Consider the following 23,022-nt stretch of genomic DNA (forward strand, 5'->3'; position numbering starts at 1 on the left):
CTGGCATTGTGCAATAGGCTATAATAAATTACATTAGGCCTAGTGAAAAGGCAAAACTAGGCTTACTTGTCAAATGGGGGAAAAAATTATTAACTGTGCATGAACAGGACAAGGATGCGATGCGTGCGTCCTTCAGAACCCATATTCTAACCAACTAGGCACAGTTGCGGCAAACGGAATTGATGGAGACTGCGTAAATTTTTTATTGGAGGTTTGAAAATACCATTGGGATGAGAATAGCCTATGGTTTATGTCGTGAGAATGGTGTGATACTTTGCGGCACACGGCATTGAGCACCGCGGGGTGATTCGCCTCCTCTGTGGGTCTCTATCAATATGTTCTCAGTTTGCGTCCGCCTCCAGGCAGAGCGCGTACAACCCTCATCGAAGCAGCTACAGCCGCGCATGGTCGCCAATCTGTCTCGTTTATGGGTCACAGCATCATTTTAGGCAGCCTTCACCGGAGGATAGCCAACATTTGGACAAAGCAGTCCCTTATAGGATTTCAAAGAACATTTTACCGGATATTCTTTCAAAAATAATTATTCTTTTTTTCATTATTTAGGCCAACGTTTCCTTACCAACTGGTTATTTTGTCTTTCTTGAAACCCCAACGGCCAGTCTTTAAATCAATGAAATGATACGTCTGCTGTGCGGTCCTGCGCGTCATCGGACACCTTGCTGGTTTTACAGGGCGTGGTGTTCATGTAAGTATTTCATTTATCTTAATGTGGATTTATAAAATGTGTATAGAAAAAAAATGAGTTATCAATATGTGGCATGTTTTTACGGGTACATGGCAGGTCGTCCCGATTCACATTGTGGTGGGTGCAGAACGTCATGTGATGCAATTAATCCCTGAACGGCAGATGGATGGATAGGTATTGTATTATTGAGCACTGGCATAATATTTGTCGCAGCGTTTTGCCCCATTAATTGGTGAGCATCAGTCATCGATAACCTGCTTGTGTACCAGCTAGCTATACGTCAGTCTTGCTAGTGATCCTTATTAGTAACATGTACAAAAATAATACAATACGGTTTATGATAATAGCCTAATAATAAATTATTATTAGTGTTATTACATAACATTCAAACTCTTTTGTTAATTATATTTGAGTTTATCATATAAAATGCATATATGATTTGCCTACATTTTGGCACGCTTCATTTTAATGAATGCAAATGCGTGCCTGTTATAATTGAACTCTGATCTGATGACCATGCACAACAAAATATAGCTCATGGGTTTCTCCATGAAGTCAGCAATACCCGCCAGTGTCTGTGTATGTCATTGAAATGGTCAGCCCTTATGCATGTCCCAAAACCGGGCACTGTTGGAATATTAAAAAATAAATAAATAAAGTTTTTTTTTCCTTCCTCCCTTTCATTGGAATATCTAGTGATCTGACATGATTTGATCTGTAATAGATACCGTGCTTGGTTTGGGCAGGAGCTCAACGGAGCTGAGTACCCACACCTCAACATTTCTACTACATGAGCTCCTGCATTATAGAATATTAACTCAAAAGTCTTGTGGAGCTTCTGCACCTTAATATAACCAGTGCAGGCACCCAAAATGAGTACCAGAACCTACTTCAGTCCAAGTCAAGCACTGAATAGATATGAGGTGGAAACACTACATTCTCCTATCTATACTGAACAAAAATATAAACTCAACATGTAAAGTGTTGGTCCCATGCTTAATGAGCTGAAATAAAATATCCCAGAAATGTTCCATATGCACAAAACGCTTATTTCTCTCAAATGTTATGCACAAATTTGTTTACATCCCTGTTAGTGAGCATTTCTCATTTGCCAAGATAATCCATCCACCTGACAGGTGTGGCATTTCAAGAAGCAGATTAAACAGCATTATAATTACACAGGTGCACCTTGTGCTGGGGTGCACCTGTGTAAGGCCACTCTAAAATGTGCAGTTTTGTCACACAACACAATGCCACAGATGTCTCAAGCCTTGAGGGAGCATGCAATTGGCATGCTGACTGCAGGACTGCTCAACAGAGCTGTTTCCAGATAATTGTAATGTTAGTTTCTCTACCATAAGCCTCCAACGTTGTTTTAGAGAATTTGGCAGTGTGTTCAACCGGCCTCACAACCACAGAGAACGTGTAACCACGCCAGCCCAGGACCTCCACAACAGGCTGATGAAACTGAGGAATATTTCTGTCTGTAATAAAGCCCTTTTGTGGGGAAAAACGAATTCTGATTGGCTGGGCCTGGCTCGCCAGTGGGTGGGCAGGCCTAACCATGGCTGCGCCCATGCCAAGTCATATGAAATCCATAGATTAGGGTCTAATTAATTTATTTCAAATGACTGATTTCTTTATATGAACTGTAACTCAGTAAAATGGTTGAAATTATTGTGTTTTGTTTAGTATCCGTGCTGAGCCTATAGGCCTACTCTAAGGAAGAGAGGAGAAAGGATGCATGCGATTAATTTTCAAACGGAACCCTGGGATTTGTGCATTTGTGTTATGCTAAACCTCTGTCTTTCTAGGCTAGACACTACCTCAGACACAGATCAGGTGTTGTACTGGAGAGACACGTGTGCCGGCTAGACGCCACTAACAGCAATGTGCTGTACAGCAATCAAGACTGTTTCCTAAGCAGGTGTAAACAATAGTAGTTATCCAAAACACATATATAGAGAGTGTGAACTTGACCCAAAAAAATGACTCACTTGCAAGCCGGCCTGAGCTCCGAGACCACGGAGAAAGCTCGGCTGGAGCTCAACGAGAACCCCGACAGCCTCCACGCAGACATCCAGCAGGTGCGCGACATGATCGTGACGCGGCCCGACATCGGCTTCCTGCGCACGGACGACGACTTCATCCTGAGGTTTCTGCGGGCGCGCAAGTTTAACCAGGCAGAGACCTTCCGGCTCCTGGCCCAGTACTTTCAATTCCGCCAGCAGAACCTGGACATGTTCCAGAGCTTCAAGGTGGACGACCCGGGAATCAAGCGGGCGCTGATGGATGGCTTCCCAGGAGTCTTAGAAACACCGGATCAGCACGGCCGGAAGATACTCATCCTGTTCGCCTCCAACTGGGATCAAGGCAGGTGAGTGTACAGATATTTTAGTAAGCACATTTGTCTCAATAAAATGGCTTCAGTGATGTCTCACTGTAATGGCTTCAGTGATGTCTCACAATGAAATGGCTTCAGTGATGTCTCACAATGAAATGGCTTCAGTGATGTCTCACAATGAAATGGCTTCAGTGATGTCTCACTGAAATGGCTTCTATGATCTAATCGTTTCATTAATCAAATAAGCAATTGTGCTCTAGCTACTGATTGATACTGATTTGATAGAATACTTTGGAACATTTAATTTGGAACAAAATAGCAAAACTCACTTGCCCAGAAACTTTACTCCAGCCCTTGTCTGGACAATGTCAATAATCAGACACATTAGAACAGACCCGGAACAAACATCATTGAATTATGGTACTAGTCTGGATACAGCACAGGGCTGCATTGTTCTGGATTTTATCCCAATCAGATGTTTCTTTCTCTCTCTGTGAAGGAACTCTTTCACAGACATCCTCCGAGCCATCCTCCTCTCCCTAGAGGTTCTCATAGAGAACCCAGAACTCCAGATCAACGGCTTCATCTTGATTATCGACTGGAGTAACTTCTCCTTCAAGCAGGCTTCCAAGCTCACGCCCAACATCCTCAAACAGGCCATCGAAGGCCTGCAGGTAGGCCTAACCAGGGTTGTGTTCAGTAGGCATGAAACGGAACAAAACAGAGTGAAACAGGGAGGTACTACAGAATCTGATCTTGTCCAATAAGAAACACTTATATTCATGTTACTACGGTGTGTCCTAATGAACATGACCCAGCACTGACTGGGTTGAATCGACCCAAAGCAGATAGATGTTGTAGCTAGGTAATAAGCATGAAGTTGAATATACAGTAGTCACGGTTGTATAGTACAGTTGGATTGTACTGTACAGCTATTATGTAGACATTTACTTGAGGTAAATTGTGCTGATTGGTTAGCTGTAGAGAGAAAAGGTGGAAAGTGATGAGTATCATCAGCACATTCCCACTGGGCGCACACTGGTAGAACCAAGGTTTTTTCCCACATCATTTCAATGAAATGACATTCAACCACGTGGAATAGACGTTGAATTGACGTCTGTGCCCAGTGGGTTGTGTCCTGATCGTATAGGGTGGCAGGTAGCTTAGCGGTTAGATCGTTGGGCCAGTAAATCAAAGGTTACTGATTCAAATACCAGGGCTGACAAGGTGAAAAACCTGTTGATGGGCCTTTCAACAAGGCCCTAATTTGCACAGTTCACTGTACCTATTTGGTGTAACAATTGTTGTTACTGTACTGTACTGAATGTTGAAATGAAGATGGATTGTATGGTTTTAGTCTAATCTTACAGCCATATGTCTCTATGCTCTGGTTCGATTATTCAACCCAAGTCTATTCCACTAGATGTTTTGACCCATGCATTATGTGGAGCCATCGCACCCTATATGGCCGACTCTACAGGCAACTTTTTTATTGCATCATTTCAGGGTTCTTCTTTATCAGTTCTAAGATCAGAGACAGATAGACAGCGTATCCTGCCTTGCAGTGTAGTCTATATGTAGACTACACTATATGACTACCAGTAACTAAAGATTTCTATACAATATGATGATGATCCTCACTTTAGGTCTACATACCGATGGGATGTCCTGTTGCTAAGTAACAAGGTGAAGCACAGCGGTTAGTGTATGCCCTGATGTTGAAATGCTATGATAATCAGACAGTGAATGATGTGGACACATTATATGGGCAGATCAACAAGCAGACAGTGGATATATCAGGGAATATATTCATTTGAAGTTAACTACAAATAGATGGTTAGCCCAAAAGTGTTGTGAAAACACCAAATGCTTATGGCTTATGAGGGAATTATTTAGCAATGGCCATGATACGTCTGAGACGTACAACCAATCCGGTAGCAGTATTCCGCTTTACATCAAACTCTATTTATTTAAAAAAACGCTTTCATAAAATGAAATCCTATGAGGTGCATGATTGAATGACCCAGCAGCCTTGTATTTACAGTTGAAGTCGGAAGTTTACATACACTTAAGTTGGAGTCATTAAAACTTGTTTTTCAACCACTCCACGCATTTCTTTTTGACAAACTATAGTTTTGGCAAGTTGGTTAGGACATCTACTGTGTGCATGACACAAGTCATTTTTCCAACAATTGTTTACAGACAAATTATTTCACTTATAATTCACTGTATCACAATTCCAGTGGGTCAGAAGTTTACATATACTAAGTTGACTGTGCCATTAAACAGCTTGGAAAATTCCAGAAAATGATGCCATGGCTTTAGCCTATCAGAAGCTTCTATTTGACATCATTTGAGTCAATTGGAGGTGTACCTGTGGATGTATTTCAAGGCCTACCTTCAAACTCAGTGCCTCTTTGCTTGACATCTTGGGAAAATCAAAATAAATCAGCCAAAAATTGCAGACCTCCACAAGTCTGGTTCATTCTTGGGAGCAATTTCCAACAATAGTACGCAAGTATAAACACCATGGGACCACGCAGCCGTCATACCGCTCAGGAAGGAGACGCGTTCTGTCTCCTAGAGATGATGGTGTGAAAAGTGCAAATCAATCCCAGAACAACAGCAAAGGACCTTGTGAAGATGCTGGAGGAAACGGGTACAAAAGTATCTATATCCACAGTAAAACGAGTCCTATATCGACAGAACCTGAAAGGCCGCTCAGCAAGGAAGAAGCCACTGCTCCAAAACCACCACTGCACATGAGGACAAAGATCGTACTTTTTGGAGAAATGTCCTCTGGTCTGATGAAACAAAAATAGAAGTATTTGGCCATAATTACCATCGGTATGTTTGGAGAAAAATGGGGGAGGCTTGCAAGCCGAAGAACCTCATCCCAACCGTGAAGCACGTGGGTGGCAGCATCATGTTGTGGGGGTGCTTTGCTGCAGGAGGGACTGGTGCACTTCACAAAGTAGATGGCATCATGAGGAAGGATAATGATGTGGATATATTGAAGCAACATCTCAAGACATCAGTCAGGAAGTTAAAGCTTGGCCACAAATGGGTCTTCCAAATGGACAATGACACCAAGCATACTTCCAAAGGTGAGTCAAAATGGCTTAAGGACAACAAAGTCAATGTATTGGAGTGGCCATCACAAAGCCCTGACATCAATCCCATAGAAAATTTGTGGGCAGAACTGAAAAGGCGTGTGCGAGCAAGGAGGCCTACAAACCTGACTCAGTTACACCAGCTCTGTCAGAAGGAATGGGCCAAAATTCACCCAACTTATTGTGGGAAGCTTGTGGAAGGCTACCCAAAACGTTTGACCCAAGTTAAACAATTTAAAGGCAATGCTACCAAATACTAATTGAGTGTATGTAAACTTCTGACCCACTGGGAATGTGATGAAAGAAATAAAAGCTGAAATAAATAATTCTCTCTTCTATTATCCTGACATTTCACATTCTTAAAATAAAGTGGTGATCCTAACTGACCTAAGGCAGGGAATCTTTACTAGGGTTAAATGTCAGGAATTGTGAAAAACGGAGTTTAAATGTAGTTGACTAAGGTGTATGTAAACTTCAACTGTGCATGGTTTTGTCATGGGGACTACATTGTTGGTCTTACACTGCAATCATTAAAGGTGTCAATTGCAAGGGTGAAAGGGACATATCCAAACAATGCGCTGTTGCAGTACTGCACACTGTAGATAGCTAGCACAGTTTCAAACAGCAAGGAAAATCCTCATAATCAACTATCAATCTATTTAAGCAACAAGGCATGAGAACCTGGGGATTATTGTGTGAAGGAGCAGCCTTTAGGACTGTGTATTCATAATAATATTCAGTTTCGGGGGCTATTACTTTTATAAAATGGTTACCAACATATAAAAAAAAGATGAACAACATGATTTCATTAAATGTTATTTTAATGAGTAAATGTGTTTTATTTCATCCTTCCAGCATACAGTATAGTCTGGGCAAAAGCCAGTTGTTTAGTTCTGATATTCTGAAGTTGCTAGCCAAACAGGCTGGTTGTCCCTTCTTCCGTTCTAAGCAATGCGCTTGGCCTGCTCCCCTCAGTCCATTTTGCTGCAGGCTACTGTACTGTTCTGTTAAAAACCTTTTCAATAAAATAAGGAATGCCATTTCATTTAGCTATGATAATAGAGAAGAAAGAAGAACTGGGTTAGCCTACCATTTAATATATATTTTTTATGCCATTGAATTTCTAGTCTCTCTATTGCAACTAAAATAAAAGAGAGTGAGCAGAGTTTGAAACAACAATTAGTAAAACATATATAGCAGTATGAGTATCTCAACCTATTTTCCCCTCCCTCCCACTACAGGACAGCTTCCCTGCTCGCTTTGGTGGGATCCATTTTGTAAACCAGCCCTGGTACATCCACGCCATGTACACCATCATCAAGCCTTTCCTCAAGGACAAGACAAGGAAAAGGGTAATTGCCTTTTCACTGCTTGGTCACTTTCTCTAACCCCTACCCCTCCCTTTTTTTCTATCCATTCCGTTATAACTGCCTCAGTTGCAGTCCTATTGAATGGTCTGGTAGAGGTAGAACATGAAGCCAGATAGAGATGTCGTTAAATGCCTTTGCTAGTTGAATAAAATGAAAGGTGACACAAAGGGGATGTATAATTTAGTACTTCAACCTTTCCTCAGGGTAGTGCAGGTTAGATCAATGGAAAAGCTAAAAGCTATTTTGTAATACAGCTTCCTTCAAAGAGTTTAATTATTTTTGGGAGGGGTGTGTGATTACACTGGTTAAAAGGGGAAGAGAACAAGAATTGTGGATAGTTATGAAATGTATTGGCCAGGGTTCCCATAGAATGAGAACTCCTGGATAAATAAAGAAAACATTCTTCCCAACAGATTTTCCTCCATGGGAACAATCTCAACAGTTTACACCAGTTAATTCTACCCGATTGTCTGCCGTCCGAGTTCGGTGGCACGCTGCCGCCCTATGACATGGGCATCTGGGCGCGGACCCTCTTAGGGCCCAACTACAACGACGAGACGGAGTACACACTCACCTACGACGCCCTCCACGTCAAAGAGAACTATGGTGGCGGAGACAAGGAATGTGCCGACAAACTTCTGAAAAGGTGAGCTACAAAAAAGGTGGCAAAATTCAAGTAATTTTCAAGCGGGAAAATATCCATGGGAATATATGGGATTTGTGGGAATTTAATGGAATGTTTGGATGATTCCCCTCCTTTGCAACCCTAGCTACAGTATAGTAGTGCAGAAAGCTAACAAACAGCTAAACAAAGTTAGAGAACACAAACGATCAATCCAGAGCGGTCATTCTTCTTCGTTAGTATAGACATGCCGTTCGTTTGAATTCTGTCAGGGCAATTACGCAGTCCAAAGACTTTCAGATAATGACCACTATGGGGCTGATCACTGACTAGTGTATGCCCTAAGAAATACCCGTTACAGCACGTGGTCATTACACTTGAGATTTGCTGACTGCTGTCTCCTAAACAGCTCACTCACTCAGAGACCCACTGCAGTTTGCCATTAATTCTCGCCCCCCAGCTAAAAAAAGACTCCTCTCTGAAACAAAGGTTACACGAGAGCTATGTATAGAGCAGTGGAGGCTGTTGAGGGGAGGACGGCTCATAATAATGACTGGAACGGAGCCAATGGAATGGCATAAAACACATAGAAACCATATTTGATGTTTTTGATACCAGTCCCACCGATTCCGCTCCAGCCATTACCACGAGCCCGTTCTCCCCAATTACGGTGCCACCAACCTCCTGAGGTATAGAGGTACTGTATATGGCTCTGGGTAACGTTTATTTTAGGTTCAGAGCTATTGGACATCGTGCCCTTTTACAAGCTAAAGGCTAAAGACTGAACATGAATGAATACAGTATACAGTACTGTAGATGGATGCTCTGTCCTAAAGCAATGGGAAAACAGAACATCTTTGAGAGAAGAGAGAGACATCTAAAAATCATGCAGAATCTCTCCCATCTGCAATCAACAGAAAGCCATGTAATATCAGGTCTCGGGAGAGCGGGCTCCTCGGAATTGATTTAATTAAAAAAGCACATACGAGACCCTCTTCCTGACCCCAGCTAGTGTCTGCTCCAATCCCAGGGATCCCCAGTCTCATTCGCTTGCCACGATAACACAGGGGATGACATCTGGAGGGGACGGGGCGTAGATGGGAGGTTGGTGCAGAGAGCATGAACCAGCTCCCGTTCATCATGTTGATTGAATAGATTAGGGTTCACACTATATGACCAAGCTGCAAAGTCAAAATTGACTATATTTTGAAAATGTATTAGCACGGAAATGATCTTTTAGTTCTTAATTTAATGGTTAGGGTGAGGCACATGGTTAGGGGTATGGTTGAGGGTTTCTTTTAAAATCTGATTTGTTTGGAGAAGCTGTCATACGACCGGCTCTGTAGCTTGGCCCAATAGTGACAACCGTTGATGAGGGATACTGGAAATGCTTGCCTGTTATCGGTCATCATTGTCATTAGTGCATCCTGTTATCATAGTAGTCATGAGCAATGTGATGGCATGAGCCCATGGATGCAACGATCAGATGGATACAACAGATTATTGAAGATTGGGTTGTTTGTGGGTTGGTTGAAAATGCTTAATGTTCTATGATTAGATCAAGGAGGGCTTGTTAGCCTTTGATTGCCGCTGTTTTGCTCCAGTGTGGACTAAGTAGGCCATGTTGCCTGTAGTCCTACAAGGCTGTGCAGCAGAAGGGCCTGACAGATGTAAGAGAGAGTAAGACTGCTAATGACCAGTGAAGGACATCCTCCCAGAAACAAGATGGCAGAATAAACTCACCTCTGATTGTACTGAGTAGTAGAATTTTGCTACAATTTGATTTGCATTGCTCCAGATGTAGAGACCTTGCTATATAATCCATTATAAACTGGGTGGTTCGAGCCCTGAATGCTGATTGGCTGAAAGCTGTGATATCAGACCGTATACCATGGGTATGACATAATTTATTTTTACTGCTCTAATTACATTGTTAACCAGTTTATAATAGCAATAGGGCACTCCGCATTGCGTCATGCATAAGAACAGCCCTTAGCCGTGGTATATTAGCCATATACCACACCCCTTCTGGCCTTATTGCTTAAGTAGAATAGGTTGACCGATGCATATACACTGAGTATAGAAACATTAGGAACACCTGCTCTTTCCTTGAAATATGCCGACCAGGTGAATCCAGGTGAAAGCTATGATCCCTTATTGATGTCACTTGTTAAATCCACTTCAATCAGTGTAGATGAAGGAGAGGAGACAGGGGCGGATCCTTAAGAGGTTCACCTTTTTAAAAATTCTCTCCTAAAATGATATACCCAAATCGAATTGCCTGTTGCTCAGGCCCTGAAGCAAGGATATGCATATTCCTGGTACCATTTGAAAGGAAACACTTTGGAAATATAAAATGAATGGAGGAGAATATAACACAATAGATCTGGTAAAAGATAAGACGACCAATCGTTCTTTTGAATTTTTTTTGTACCATCTTTGAAATGCAAGAGAAAGACCATAATGTATTATTCCAGCCCAGGTGCAATTTAGTTTTTGGCCTCTAGATGAGTGTTTGTGCAAAGTTTTTTAGACTGATTTAATGAATCATTGTATTTCTGTGTCAAGACTTCCCAAATGTGCCTCATTTGTTTATTAATAACTTCATGTTCAAAATTGTGCACTCTTCAAACAATAGCATGGTATTCCTTCACTATAATAGCTTCAGCAAATTGGACAGTGCAGTTAAATTAACAAGAATTTAAGCTTTCTGCCAAAATCAGATATGTGTATGTCCTGGGCAATGTTCTTGTTACTTACAACCTCATGCTAATTGCATTAGCCTACGTTAGCTCAACCTTCCCGTGGAAGGGACACCAATCCCAAAGAAGTTGAAGGGTTTTTAAGCCTATCGAGACATGGATTGTGTATGTGTGCCATTCAGAGGGCGAATGGGCAAGACAAAAGATTTAAGTGCCTTTGAACGGGGTATGGTAGTAGGTGCCAGGCACACCAGTTTGAGTCTGTCAAGAACTGTAACATTGCTGCGTTTCACGTGTGTATCAAGAATGTTCCACCATCCAAAGGACATCCAGCCAACTTGACACAACTGTGGGAATCATTGGAGTCAACATGGGCCAGCAGTCCTGTGGAAGCTTTCGGCACCTTGTAGAGTCCATGCCCCAACGAATTCAGGGATATTCTGAGGGCAAAATGGGGTGTACACGATCCATGAAGCTCTATGTAGGTTTTATAAAGGATTATGGAGAGGCTTTATTAAGCCTTATAAGCTATACTTCTACATTGAGATAATGTGAATTGGGACCTTTCACTGACATATAAGCGTTTCATTTTGAGTCGCATTCAAATATATATTTGAGGCAAAATTGAAAACATTCTATTAAATACTATATCATCATCATCATGTTAAATCTGATAGATATTAAACAAGGCTAATTTTGGAATATCTCAGTACTTTCAATGCGACAGGACTGGAGACAGAAGGACATGTTTGTCTTTGTCTGGATGTCCTTCCTTTCCTTAGCAGAGAGAGTTCTGGGTAGGCTCCATTTCCACCGGCTGGTGATTTTAATCAGTGGGCTTACAAGGGGAGATGAGAGGAGAGCTAAGCTCCCCCACTGGTGTTAAACAGCACGGAGCAGGGATTTAGTCTTAGCCCCATCGGATTGCCCTCCTCAGCTGGGTCGTTAAGGTCATCCTTAATGGACCAGTCATAACCTAGCATGTTATAAGTACTTCCTGGTAGCTAAAGGAGACAAGAACACAGAGGCTTTGTGATGATGACGCATGAAAATGAGGGTAGAGAAGAGAACAGGGAGGAGTGTTTAGGGACGAGGGGTATTACATCATGCATTTTACCATTGGCAGTGTGCTACTTTCCTAATCTGGACTTCCCCCCCAAAATGGTTGGTTTTCAGTTTGTGTTCAGACATGGGGGGGTGATCCATTCTTAGTCTTACAATGTATTATAACCACATCATAATGCATCATACCCACAGATACAGTATGTCTACAGTTCTCTCTTTGATCTCTATTACCCTGGCCCCTGCTGGACTTTCTCCATTATACTGCTGATAGAGGCCCACCTGTGTCTTACAGGAAATGACCATCTCTTACTGTTGTTGTTGTTTATCATCTCAGGTCCCAGTCAGCCGTGGAGCCGGGTACCCTACGACAAGCAGACAGGGAGAACACGGCACAGCCGCTCCTGGCTCTGGACTGATCTCTCCTGTCTGTCCACACTGGATCCAAACCCCTCTCATTAGGATTCCAACCTCACTGACTCCAAAACCTAAATCTGAACTTTGAGAAAGTCCAAAACGGACTGGAAAAGGAGACTCTAAACCCTTGTTCACATGGAGCTGCTGTACTGGAAACCTCTCATCTCTTGACTCTGAGCCAGTGGCAGTTTCAGTTCAGGACCTTCAAAAGCAGTGCCATCTACTTTCACTGGCAAACCTGTCCGTCACCAGCCATCCAAATCAATGCTGATAGGAGTAGAATGATTAAACGAATGTCAGTGTTACCAGTACCACTAGGAGGGACCGACTGACCGAGTTAATGTCAAAAAGTCTCGAGAACAAAATGCCAAACTGTATCTTACTGTTTTAGGGGATGTTGTTTCTATGAAAGTCAATATATTTCAAGATTGTATATTTATCAGGGCAACTGCACTATCAGTATGACCGTCGAACTGCAATGTATTTAAGTAATCTTTAAAAGAATGTATAGAAAAAGCATTTTTAGTTGTGTGTGAATGTTCAGGTTGTCATTGAAAATCACACAAAGGAGTAGAATTTCAAATGAGAGGAATCAGAGTTACAATATACAAATGAAGCTACCTATGTATTTAATGAAACTACACAACATTCTGATCACTTGACACCATTTTGACCATTGTTTAATTTACTGAAAAAAAGCTTTACATATATTCAATGCAACTGATTACAACACACAAAATAGAATTGAAAGAAACATGACTTACTTGGCAGGCCAGTTACAACAGTTGGAACAGCTCAGTGATTTCAACACCATAGAAGTATTAACTTCATATCTAAGATGAGTGATAGCAATTCATAACAGAGGACCATAAAAGGTGTAATCTCAAACGATGTGGCTTTGTGAAGGTGCTGGATTTGTTACCCTTGTAACTAAGGGAATCATTTGAAGCATCGAGGAGATAGCTTGAATGTGTCATCGTCATAACCCCAAGACACCAATGTCCATGACCATGTTGAAAGGCAATCCAATGAGCCTAAGGTTTTGACACCATCCCATTGGATTATGATGTGTTCACATGCTCCTCTGAAGTAGGGGAAAAATTATGTTACCCAAGTTTCCTTCACATATTTCCCACTTGGAAGCTCATTATGAACGGTTTGGGACCTCAAACTCGTAGTTGTGACGAGTCCCTGGGATTGCCAAGAATTTGTCAGTACCGAGATTCTAATACCACATGAACGCTGCATAATACCACCGGTCTGATTTGGACATGATATATATGTTTTATTCCTGCAGTGAAGCCGACTACCAATGTCCATAGAGAATGATTAAATAACATATCTAGAAGAATATGCTTTGCCATTTTTATTTTGAAAATCAACAACATTGGTCAGGCAAAGCCCCTCTAATCAGCTCTGCTATTCATGGAATGGAGCAGACATGGGTCCAATACTTTCAAGTATAGCCTATGCTTGATTTAGCCTGGGGTTCTCCTTTTAGGGACTATTCCATTGGTTCCATTGTACAAGGCAAACTAAATTAAGCCCAGCGGAAGTATTGGGAAGTATTTGACCAAGATATGGAATGCCGTGTCTTGCATACATTCAACATGCTCCTGCCGAAGTTTTACACAGGGAAATTGTAATTTTATAAAACATAAAATGTTTATGTATCTGACAAATACATGCCTTCAGTCACATGTTCATATTTGACACATTTAAGAATGTAAATACACACGTTGTAAGATTTTAAATGACAAAGACAAGCCTGTTGAGTAGAATGTTTGTGTGCGCTCCTAGGTCAAGGCGCAGTTGAAAATAGTGTATATTGTTAGCGTACAAAAATAAGATGTATCAGTCAAGGTTCTTGGCAATATTAATTCTGCAATAAAAACATTCTTGGCATTGTGATTTCCTATCCATTGATCCAAAGAGACATGCGAAAATCCTACAAGTGAAATGGAATTACCTAATAAGCAGTGTGTCTGTATTACAATTTTTTCCCTACCAAAATACAGTAAAAGGCAGGTTACTTTATAATGCTATGGAAATTACAGGACATATATTCACGAATCACGTTAGAGAAACAACAGATTTAGGTTCCCACTTTTCAGCTAGCAGAAGTTTAGCTAGCTTAGCAACATCTTAAAAATTGATAGTTTTCCGTGTTTTAACCCATATCATTTACTTACCTCAAAAGTAATCAAATACATTTTCTTGAGGTAAGAAATGAATTAAGATTGGGGCAAACACCTGAAAAACGATCCCTTTTAAGTATCAGTAAGTGTCCAACAGTAAAGTTAATAACTGCAATAGTACAGCTTCGTGCGGTTACCGTATGTTAGGTATGTTTCAGACATATAGCACTTTGGTTCCCTAATGAAAAACAAGAATGCACTTGTGACAAATTTACAACACAACCTACGTGATATTCAACCCACACCTTACCGTTCTTAAAAAAAATTCACATTTATGCCTAAAAACCTACTTGGCGAGTACCACAGTTAGCAGTCAGTGTTCCCAAGGGTCGTTGTAAGGCTTTTTCCAATCTGAGAGGGCCTTTAGTAACTCTTCAAGATGGAGCCGAAATGGCACCCTGGACTAAGCAGAGGCAGGTGTCCCAATTGTCCCATTTGACCTAAAATGGCTGGCTGTGGGGTCAATACTTGAGGGAATGGGTTGACAGATACCTTGGACCTGTCAGTCAGTCTGTCGGTCGGACAGTCTAAATGGAGGAAAGAGTCTGCCGTTGGTACTGGGTGAGCTCGGGGTGCCACACGTCCACGATGAAGATGAGCCGGTAACTGTCGGCGTCCTGCCACACCTCGTGCTCAAAGGAATCATCAAAGATGAGCACTTTCCCCTCCTCCCAAGCCCTGGAAGAGAACAAAAAACAAACCATAGCCTTTCTGTTAATTTTTAATTTTCTTTTTTTATTTCACCTTTATTTAACCAGGTAGGCTAGTTGAGAACAAGTTCTCATTTGCAACTGCGACCTGGCCAAGATAAAGCGTAGCAATTCGACACATACAACAACACAGAGTTACACATGGAATAAACAAAACATACAGTCAATAATACAGTAGAACAAAGGAAAACAAAAAGTCTATATACAGTGAGTGCAAATGAGGTAAGTTAAGGCAATAAATAGGCCATGGTGGCGAAGTAATTACAATATAGCAATTAAACACTGGAATGGTAGATGTGCAGAAGATGAATGTGCAAGTAGAGATACTGGGGTGCAAAGGAGGAAGATAAATAAATAAATAAATAAATACAGTATGGGGATGAGGTAGGTAGATAGATGGGCTGTTTACAGATGGGCTTTGTACAGGTGCAGTGATCTGTGAGCTGCTCTGACAGCTGGTGTTTAAAGCTAGTGAGGGAGATATGAGTCTCCAGCTTCAGAGATTTTTGCAGTTCGTTCCAGTCATTGGCAGCAGAGAACTGGAAGGAAAGGCGGCCAAAGGAGGAATTGGCTTTGGGGGTGACCAGTGAGATATACCTGCTGGAGCGCATGCTACGAGTGGGTGCTGCTATGGTGACCAGAGAGCTGAGATAAGGCGGGGCTTTACCTAGCAGAGACTTGCAGATAACCTGTAGCCAGAGGGTTTGGCGACGAGTATGAAGCGAAGGCCAACCAACGAGATCATACAGGTCGCAATGGTGGGTAGTGTATGGGGCTTTGGTGACAAAACGGATGGCACTGTGATAGACTGCATCCAGTTTGTTGAGTAGAGTGTTGGAGGCTATTATATAGATGACATCACCGAAGTCAAGGATCGGTAGGATGGTCAGTTTTACGAGTGTGTGTTTTGGCAGCATGAGTGAAGGATGCTTTGTTGCGATATAGGAAGCCGATTCTTGATTTAATTTTGGATTGGAGATGCTTAATGTGAGTCTGGAAGGAGAGTTTACAGTCTAACCAGACACCCAGGTATTTGTAGTTGTCCATGTATTCTAAGTCAGAGCCGTCCAGAGTAGTGATGCTGGACGGGCGAGCAGGTGCGGGCAGTGATCGATTGAATAGCATGTATTTAGTTTTACCTGCGTTTAAGAGCAGTTGGAGGCCATGGAAGGAGAGTTGTATGGCATTGAAGCTCGTCTGGAGGTTAGTTAACACAGTGTCCAAAGAGGGGCCAGAAGTATACAGAATGGTGTCGTCTGCATATAGGTGGATCAGAGAATCACCAGCAGCAAGAGCAACATCATTGATGTATACAGAGAAGAGAGTCGGCCCGAGAATTGAACCCTGTGGCACACCCATAGAGACTGCCAGAGGTTCACCCATAGAGCCTCCCCTGTGGCTCAGTTGGTAGAGCATGGTGTTTGCAACGCCAGCATGGTGTGTGCAACGCCAGGGTTGTGGGTTCGATTCCTATGGGGGGCCAGTACAAAAAATGCATGAAATGAAATGTATGAATTCACTACTGTAAGTCGCTCTGGATAAGAGCTTCTGCTAAATGACTAAAATGTAAAATGTCCGGACAACAGGCCCTCCGATTTGACACACTGAACTCCATCAGAGAAGTAGTTGGTGAACCAGGCGAGGCAATCATTTGAGAAACCAAGGCTGTCGAGTCTGCCAATAACAATGTGGTGATTGACAGAGTCGAAAGCCTTGGCCAGGTCGATGAATACGGCTGCACAGTAACGTCTCTTATCGATGGCGGTTATGTCATCGTTTAGGACCTTGAGCGTAGCTGAGGTGCACCCATGACCAGCTCTGAAACCAGATTGCATAGTGGAGAAGGTACGGTGGGATTCAAAATGGTCGGTAATCTGTTTGTTAACTTGGCTTTTGAAGACCTTAGAGAGACAGGGTAGGATAGATATAGGTCTGTAGCAGTTTGGGTCTAGAGTGTCACACCCTTTGAAGAGGGGGATGACCGCGGCAGCTTTCCAATCTTTGGGAATCTCAGACGATACGAAAGAGAGGTTGAACAGGCTAGTAATAGGGGTTGCAACAATTTCGGCAGATCATTTTAGAAAGAGAGGGTCCAGATTGTCTAGCCCGGCTGATTTGTATGGGTCCAGATTTTGCAGCTCTTTCAGAACATCAGCTATCTTGATTTGGGTGAAGGAGAAATGGTGGGGGCTTTTGCGGGTTGCTGTGGAGGGTGCCGGGCAGTTGACCGGAGTAGGGGTAGCCAGGTGGAAAGCATGGCCAGCCGTAGAGAAATGCTTATTGAAATTCTCAATTATAGTGGATTTATCGGTGGTAAGTGTTTCCTAGCCTCAGAGCAGTGGGCAGCTGGGAGGAGGTGCTCTTATTCTCCATGGACTTTACAGTGTCCCAGAACTTTTTTTGAGTTAGTACTACAGGATGCAAATTTCTGTTTGAAAAAGCTAGCCTTAGCTTTTCTAACTGCCTGTGTATATTTGTTCCTAACTTCCCTGAAAAGTTGCATATCATGGGGGCTATTCGATGCTAATGCAGAACGCCACAGGATGTTTTTGTTCTGGTCAAGGGCAGACAGGTCTGGAGTGAACCAAGGACTATATCTATTCCTAGTTCTACATTTTTTGTGTGGGGCATGCTTATTTAAGATGGTGTGGAAGGCACTTTTAAGAATAGCCAGGCATCATCTACTGACGGGATGAGGTCAATGTCATTCCAGGATACCCCGGCCAGGTCGATTAGAAAGGCCTGCTCGTAGAAGTGTTTTAGGGAGTGTTTGACAGTGATGAGGGGTGGTCGTTTGGTCGCAGACCCATTACAGATGCAGGCAATGAGGCAGTGATCGCTGAGATCTTGATTGAAAACAGCAGAGGTGTATTTGGAGGGCGAGTTAGTTAGGATGACGTCTATGAGGGTGCCCGTGTTTACGGATTTGGGGTTGTACCTGGTAGGTTCATTGATAATTTGTGTGAGATTGAGGGCATCAAGCTTAGATTGTAGGATGGCCGGGGTGTTAAGCATGTCCCAGTTTAGGTCACCTAGTAGCACGAGCTCAGAAGATAGATGGGGGGCAATCAATTCACATATGGTATCGAGGGCACAGCTGGGGGCAGAGGGAGGTCTATATCAAGCAGCAACAGTGAGAGACTTGTTTCTGGAAAGGTGAATTTTTAGAAATAGAAGCTCGAATTGTTTGGGTACAGACTTGGATAGTAATACAGAACTCTGCAGGCTATCTTTGCAGTAGATTGCAACACCGCCCCCTTTGGCAGTTCTATCTTGGTGGAAAATGTTATAGTTAGTGATGGAGATTTCAGGGTTTTTGGTGGTTTTCCTAAGCCAGGATTCAGACACGGCTAAGACATCCAGGTTGGCAGAGTGTGCTAAAGCAGTGAGTAAAACAAACTTAGGGAGTAGGCTTCTAATGTTAACATGCATGAAACCAAGGCTTTTAGGGTTACAGAAGTCAACAAATAAGAGCACCTGGGGAGTGGGAGTGGAGCTAGGCACTGTAGGATCTGGATAAACCTCCACATCACCAGAGGAGAAGTAGGATAAGGGTATGGCTAAAGGCTATACGAACTGGCCGTCTAGCACGTTTGGAACAGAGAGTAAAAGGAGCAGGTTTCTGGGCACGATAGCATAGATTCAAGGCATAGCGTACAGACAAAGGTAAGGTAGGATGTGAGTACATTGGAGGTAAACCTAGGCATTGAGTAATGATGAGAGCAATATAGTCTCTAGAGACGGTTAAACCAGGTGATGTCATCGCATATGCAGGAGGTGGAACATCATGGTTGGTTAAGGCATATTGAGCAGGGCTAAAGGCTATACAGTGAAATAAGACAGTAATCACTAACCAGGACAGTAATGGACGAGGCATATTGATATTAGAGAGAGGCATGCGTAGCCAAGTGAACATATGGGTCCAGTGTTTGGTTGGGCTGACTGGGGACACGGCGATTCAGACAGTTAGCAGGCCGATGCTAACAAGCTAACAGTTAGTAGGCCGTGGCTAAACAAGCTAGCAGTTAGCAGACCAGGGATAGCAAGCTAGCAGTTAGCAGACCGGGTTAGCAATTAATGAAGCCACATGGATGAGTTTATAAGTCCAATGGCAGCTCTTCCAGTTAGTTTGGTATAAAGCTGAGGGATGGGGCTGGGGAAACGTAACCACTCAAATTCATAGACGGAGCTATGGATGCAAGGACTTACAGTCCACAAGATCGGCAAGATAACGTAAAAAATATTTTGCAGCAATACTTAGTCTTGAGTGATATTAAGTACTGAGCACTCGTAAGTCTTACACCGTACCAAAAACGAACAAGTGGGTGATGTTATTAGATGTAAAAAGGCTTGACGTTGATAACAGTGGAAGGTGTTACCTGGTATCGTTGGTGCACCTGATCTTGCAGCCTGTCTTGGGGATGACCAGGCCCAGGTGCATGCGCAGGCGACAGTTGGTGGGCCCCGTGTGGGGCCAGACGTGAGTACCAGGCTGCATCACCGAGAACTTGATCTGGAGCCCAGAGAGATAGAGAGAGAGCGAGAGAGCGGGGCGGTCATACACCCAGAGAAAGTGAGCACAGCTGAAATTAATTTTAATACTTTAAGTATGTTTAAAAAAATATCTGACTTTTCTTTTTGAAGCAACCTGTTAGCTCAAAAGGCGCATTGGTCAGCCACATTCACAAAATACAAACATTTACTATTTTTGCAACAGAAATGGAAAGAAATTGCAGTGAGTGCAGCATAGTGCCTTTGTAACTCCATCCATCTCCAGTAGGAGCCTGCAGGGCCAGACTGTCTGTCCATCTATCCTCCCCTGCTCTACAGCAGTGCTGGCTGGCTGGCGTGATGCCTAATAGTTGGCATGTCAGTCACGTCTGTGGAGGGGTGACCTACCTGTCCTCTCTTGCAGCCTGTAGCCTCTGGGTAGCGCTCCAACAGGCCACAGGTCTTTGGAACACTGCGGCAGGCCTCCCCTGCCTTCTTGCCTGCATGACCAGGAAAGTGAAGCAAGGAAATAGAGGCCAGGTTCAGACACCACTAACCCCTAATCCTAAGGCACTTTTTTATTTCAATTAAGTTCAGTGTATTTGTAAGATAGGAACTTGCCAGGTGCTAGTTGTGAAGGGTTTGATTGGTTTACCTTGCTGCCAGAGGGTGAACTGGCCCCACTCCCCTTTTTCTCTGAGGTTCTCCTCCTCTGGAACAAAGAGGCCAGTGGTTTTATCCATCACAGACTGGGCCTCGTCCCTGATGATCCTCCAGTTCCTCTCCAGGGTCTGTTCCATAGACAGAGTTAGGACACGTTATTATATCTCTACGGTCTGCCCCAGGTACAGCAAAGGGGATACATGGTCAGCTTTATGTCAGTTCAAAACCCAAACGAAGAAGAAAGCTACTTTAAGACGCAGGCAGCCCTCTATGTTCAATCAATCAAATATATTTTATAAAGCCGTTTTTTATAGCAGTTGTCACAAAGTGCTATATAGAAACCCAGCCTAAAATCCCAAAGAGCAAGCAATGCAGAAGCACACAGCTAGCAAAAACTCCCTTTAAAGGCAGGAACCTAGGAAGAAACCTAGAGAGGAACCAGGCTCCGAGGGGTGGCCAGTCCACTTCTGGCTGTGCCAAGTGGAGATTACAAAATGACATTAGGGAAAGGGGGATACCTAGTCAGTTGTATAACTGAATGCATTCAACAGAAATGTGTCTTCCACATTTAACCCAACCCCTCTGAATCAGAGAGGTGCGGGGGGGCTGCCATAATCGACATCCAGGTCCTCGGCGCCCGGGGAACAGTGGGTTAACTGCCTTGCTCAGGGGCAGAACAACCATTAAGGCCAGATCGTTCTTCAGATGTCCCTGCCCACGCTGTCACAGAAGCTATCAATGGAACAGAGAGGAAGTACTCTCTCTAGGCTTTATTGAACTCGGTGACATTGATCAATCAACTAGCAGAGAGAAAAGACAACCAGCTGAGACATTATCAAGTCTACCATCATCAGTACCTTGACTAGATCCATATATCCAGTGTCCTTGGGCGTCCACCACGGCTGGGCTTTGAGACCGTCCACATTGTAGAGAGATCGCTGCCATACGGAGGCAAAATGACCTCTCAGGTGCCCTCTCTCATACCACTTGTAGGCCTGAGAATGGAGAAGACCATAGTGCTTGTAGCATTCAAAAACCATCACATTGGAACACACACACAGTATTTTCAAATGCTCTGTTTTTTCTTATTGTCAGAAGAAAAAGAGTAATCACGAGAAGTCATACTGATACCATACTCAGTGAAGTTACTCTAGTGAATACTGCTGGTGTTGAGTCAGTATTGGTGTAAGTTTGGTGTCTGAGTTTGATCTTAACTCACACTGTCGTCTCCCATTCTCTGTAAAGCGTCTCCGAGGTGGAAGTAAAACCTTCCGTCGTCTGTGCCAGGGTGTCCTGATTCCAAACCATCCTGCAGCGCAGAGAGGGGGTTCAGTGCAGAGAGAGGGGGTTCAGGATCAAAAGAGTGGTTTGAATCTGTGTGATCATAATTCATGTTTTATTTATAAAAACACACAGTACTTACCCTGAGGAATGGGATGCTCTCTGCTATCTTGTTTTCTGATTTGAGGATGAAGCCGTAATGGACTTTAGCAAAGCCGTCACTTGGTGCAGTGGCCAACACCTACCGGGGAAACATCATTCGAAATCATCAATTGTTAATCAAACAATGACACTCATTAAAACTTCCCTACTGAAAACGGCCAAATTTCATTTACTTGTAATCTTGCAAATTACGATCACATTTCAGTTGTGTGAAAAAGTGAAACACAATGGCAATCCATTTTCTACATATTGTTTCACCAATATGGTGACGACTTTGGCTCACCTCCTCATAGATCCTCTTGGCGCCCTTGTTGTCTCCGATGAGCAGGTGGGCCACGCCCAGATCGTTCTTCAGGGCCACGTCCTCAGGGAAGATCTGTACCAGTTTCTCCAACGTGGCCAAGGCACCCCTCATACGACCTACACCAGAGAGAGAGCGAGAGAGACAGAGAGAGAGACAAAGAAAGAGAGTCACCCTATGTACAACCAGACTCCCCAGTAATCTCAATTAGACTAAATATTCCCAAAATACTGGAGTTATAAAAAATATATAATCAATTAAATCTACACGAGAAAGACAACCACTACAACCCCCTTTCCATTAATCTGAGTCCAAAACGGTATTCAAACTAAGTACACAGGACAAAATGGACAGTATAATATCCTCTCTCCCTTCAAAAATGTGTGTGTGTGTGAGCGCGCTCACTCCAGCATGCTGGGACCTGTGTGTTACCTAGGAACTGCTGACGCTCAGCCCGTTTCTTCAGTGTGGCCTTGATGAGGTCAGGCGTGGCGTTGGGCAGCTCTGACGCCTCCTTGTATGTGCCGATGGCCTTCTGCAGCATGTCGTTGCTGAGCATCTTCTCTGCCAGGCCATCCTCAGCCTGAACTCACATAGCACACACAATGAGCCCCACAACATTTCAGGTATTTTCCTTATTTGTACATGGGTCCAATTTGTTTATGCTCATAGTATACAGTATTTAAGTGTTTTGTTAAAGTGTAAACACTAAGTGTTAAAAATGTTAAACGGTTACAAATTGTTTAACCAGTTCAAAATAAACCAGGAAAATTGAGACAGTCGTTCTCACCAGGGCTTTCCCATAGCGACATCTGGGACTCTGGGGGTACTGCAGAACTAGAGTTTCAAAAGCCCGGACAGCCTCTTCCACTTTCCCCTG

General features: G+C 43.1%; 2 protein-coding genes across 15 annotated transcripts in view; one reads left to right on the top strand and one right to left on the bottom strand.

Moving 5' to 3' along the window:
- The first annotated feature begins 163 nt into the window (after positions 1 to 163).
- Positions 164 to 14,241, top strand: LOC106579585 (clavesin-1). Of its 2 annotated transcripts, XM_014159634.2 has the most exons (7): positions 164 to 706; positions 803 to 880; positions 2,521 to 3,083; positions 3,550 to 3,724; positions 7,405 to 7,515; positions 7,947 to 8,179; positions 12,257 to 14,241. In XM_014159634.2, exons 3-7 carry the CDS (start codon positions 2,695 to 2,697, stop codon positions 12,336 to 12,338), a joined length of 990 nt encoding a protein of 329 aa, XP_014015109.1. In that variant the 5' UTR covers positions 164 to 706; positions 803 to 880; positions 2,521 to 2,694; the 3' UTR covers positions 12,339 to 14,241. The 2 variants fall into 2 exon arrangements, with proteins under 2 accessions (XP_014015109.1, XP_014015110.1); XM_014159635.2 differs by lacking the exon at positions 803 to 880.
- Positions 12,991 to 23,022, bottom strand: part of LOC106579584 (aspartyl/asparaginyl beta-hydroxylase) — a 59,291-nt gene continuing 49,259 nt past the window's right edge. For all 13 annotated transcript variants that reach the window (XM_045702728.2, XM_045702725.2, XM_014159631.3 and 10 more), the window contains 10 exons: positions 22,933 to 23,019; positions 22,575 to 22,725; positions 22,125 to 22,261; positions 21,822 to 21,920; positions 21,618 to 21,707; positions 21,256 to 21,393; positions 20,391 to 20,526; positions 20,144 to 20,235; positions 19,624 to 19,757; positions 12,991 to 15,212 (listed from right to left, as the gene is read on the bottom strand). In XM_045702728.2, coding sequence (XP_045558684.1) covers positions 15,062 to 15,212; positions 19,624 to 19,757; positions 20,144 to 20,235; positions 20,391 to 20,526; positions 21,256 to 21,393; positions 21,618 to 21,707; positions 21,822 to 21,920; positions 22,125 to 22,261; positions 22,575 to 22,725; positions 22,933 to 23,019 — 1,215 coding nt within the window. In that variant the 3' untranslated portion in view covers positions 12,991 to 15,061. The remainder of the gene's footprint in view (positions 15,213 to 19,623; positions 19,758 to 20,143; positions 20,236 to 20,390; positions 20,527 to 21,255; positions 21,394 to 21,617; positions 21,708 to 21,821; positions 21,921 to 22,124; positions 22,262 to 22,574; positions 22,726 to 22,932; positions 23,020 to 23,022) is intronic.

Source organism: Salmo salar, chromosome 19, assembly GCF_965601325.2.
Source record: "Salmo salar chromosome 19, fSalSal1, whole genome shotgun sequence".
NCBI lineage: Eukaryota > Metazoa > Chordata > Actinopteri > Salmoniformes > Salmonidae > Salmo > Salmo salar.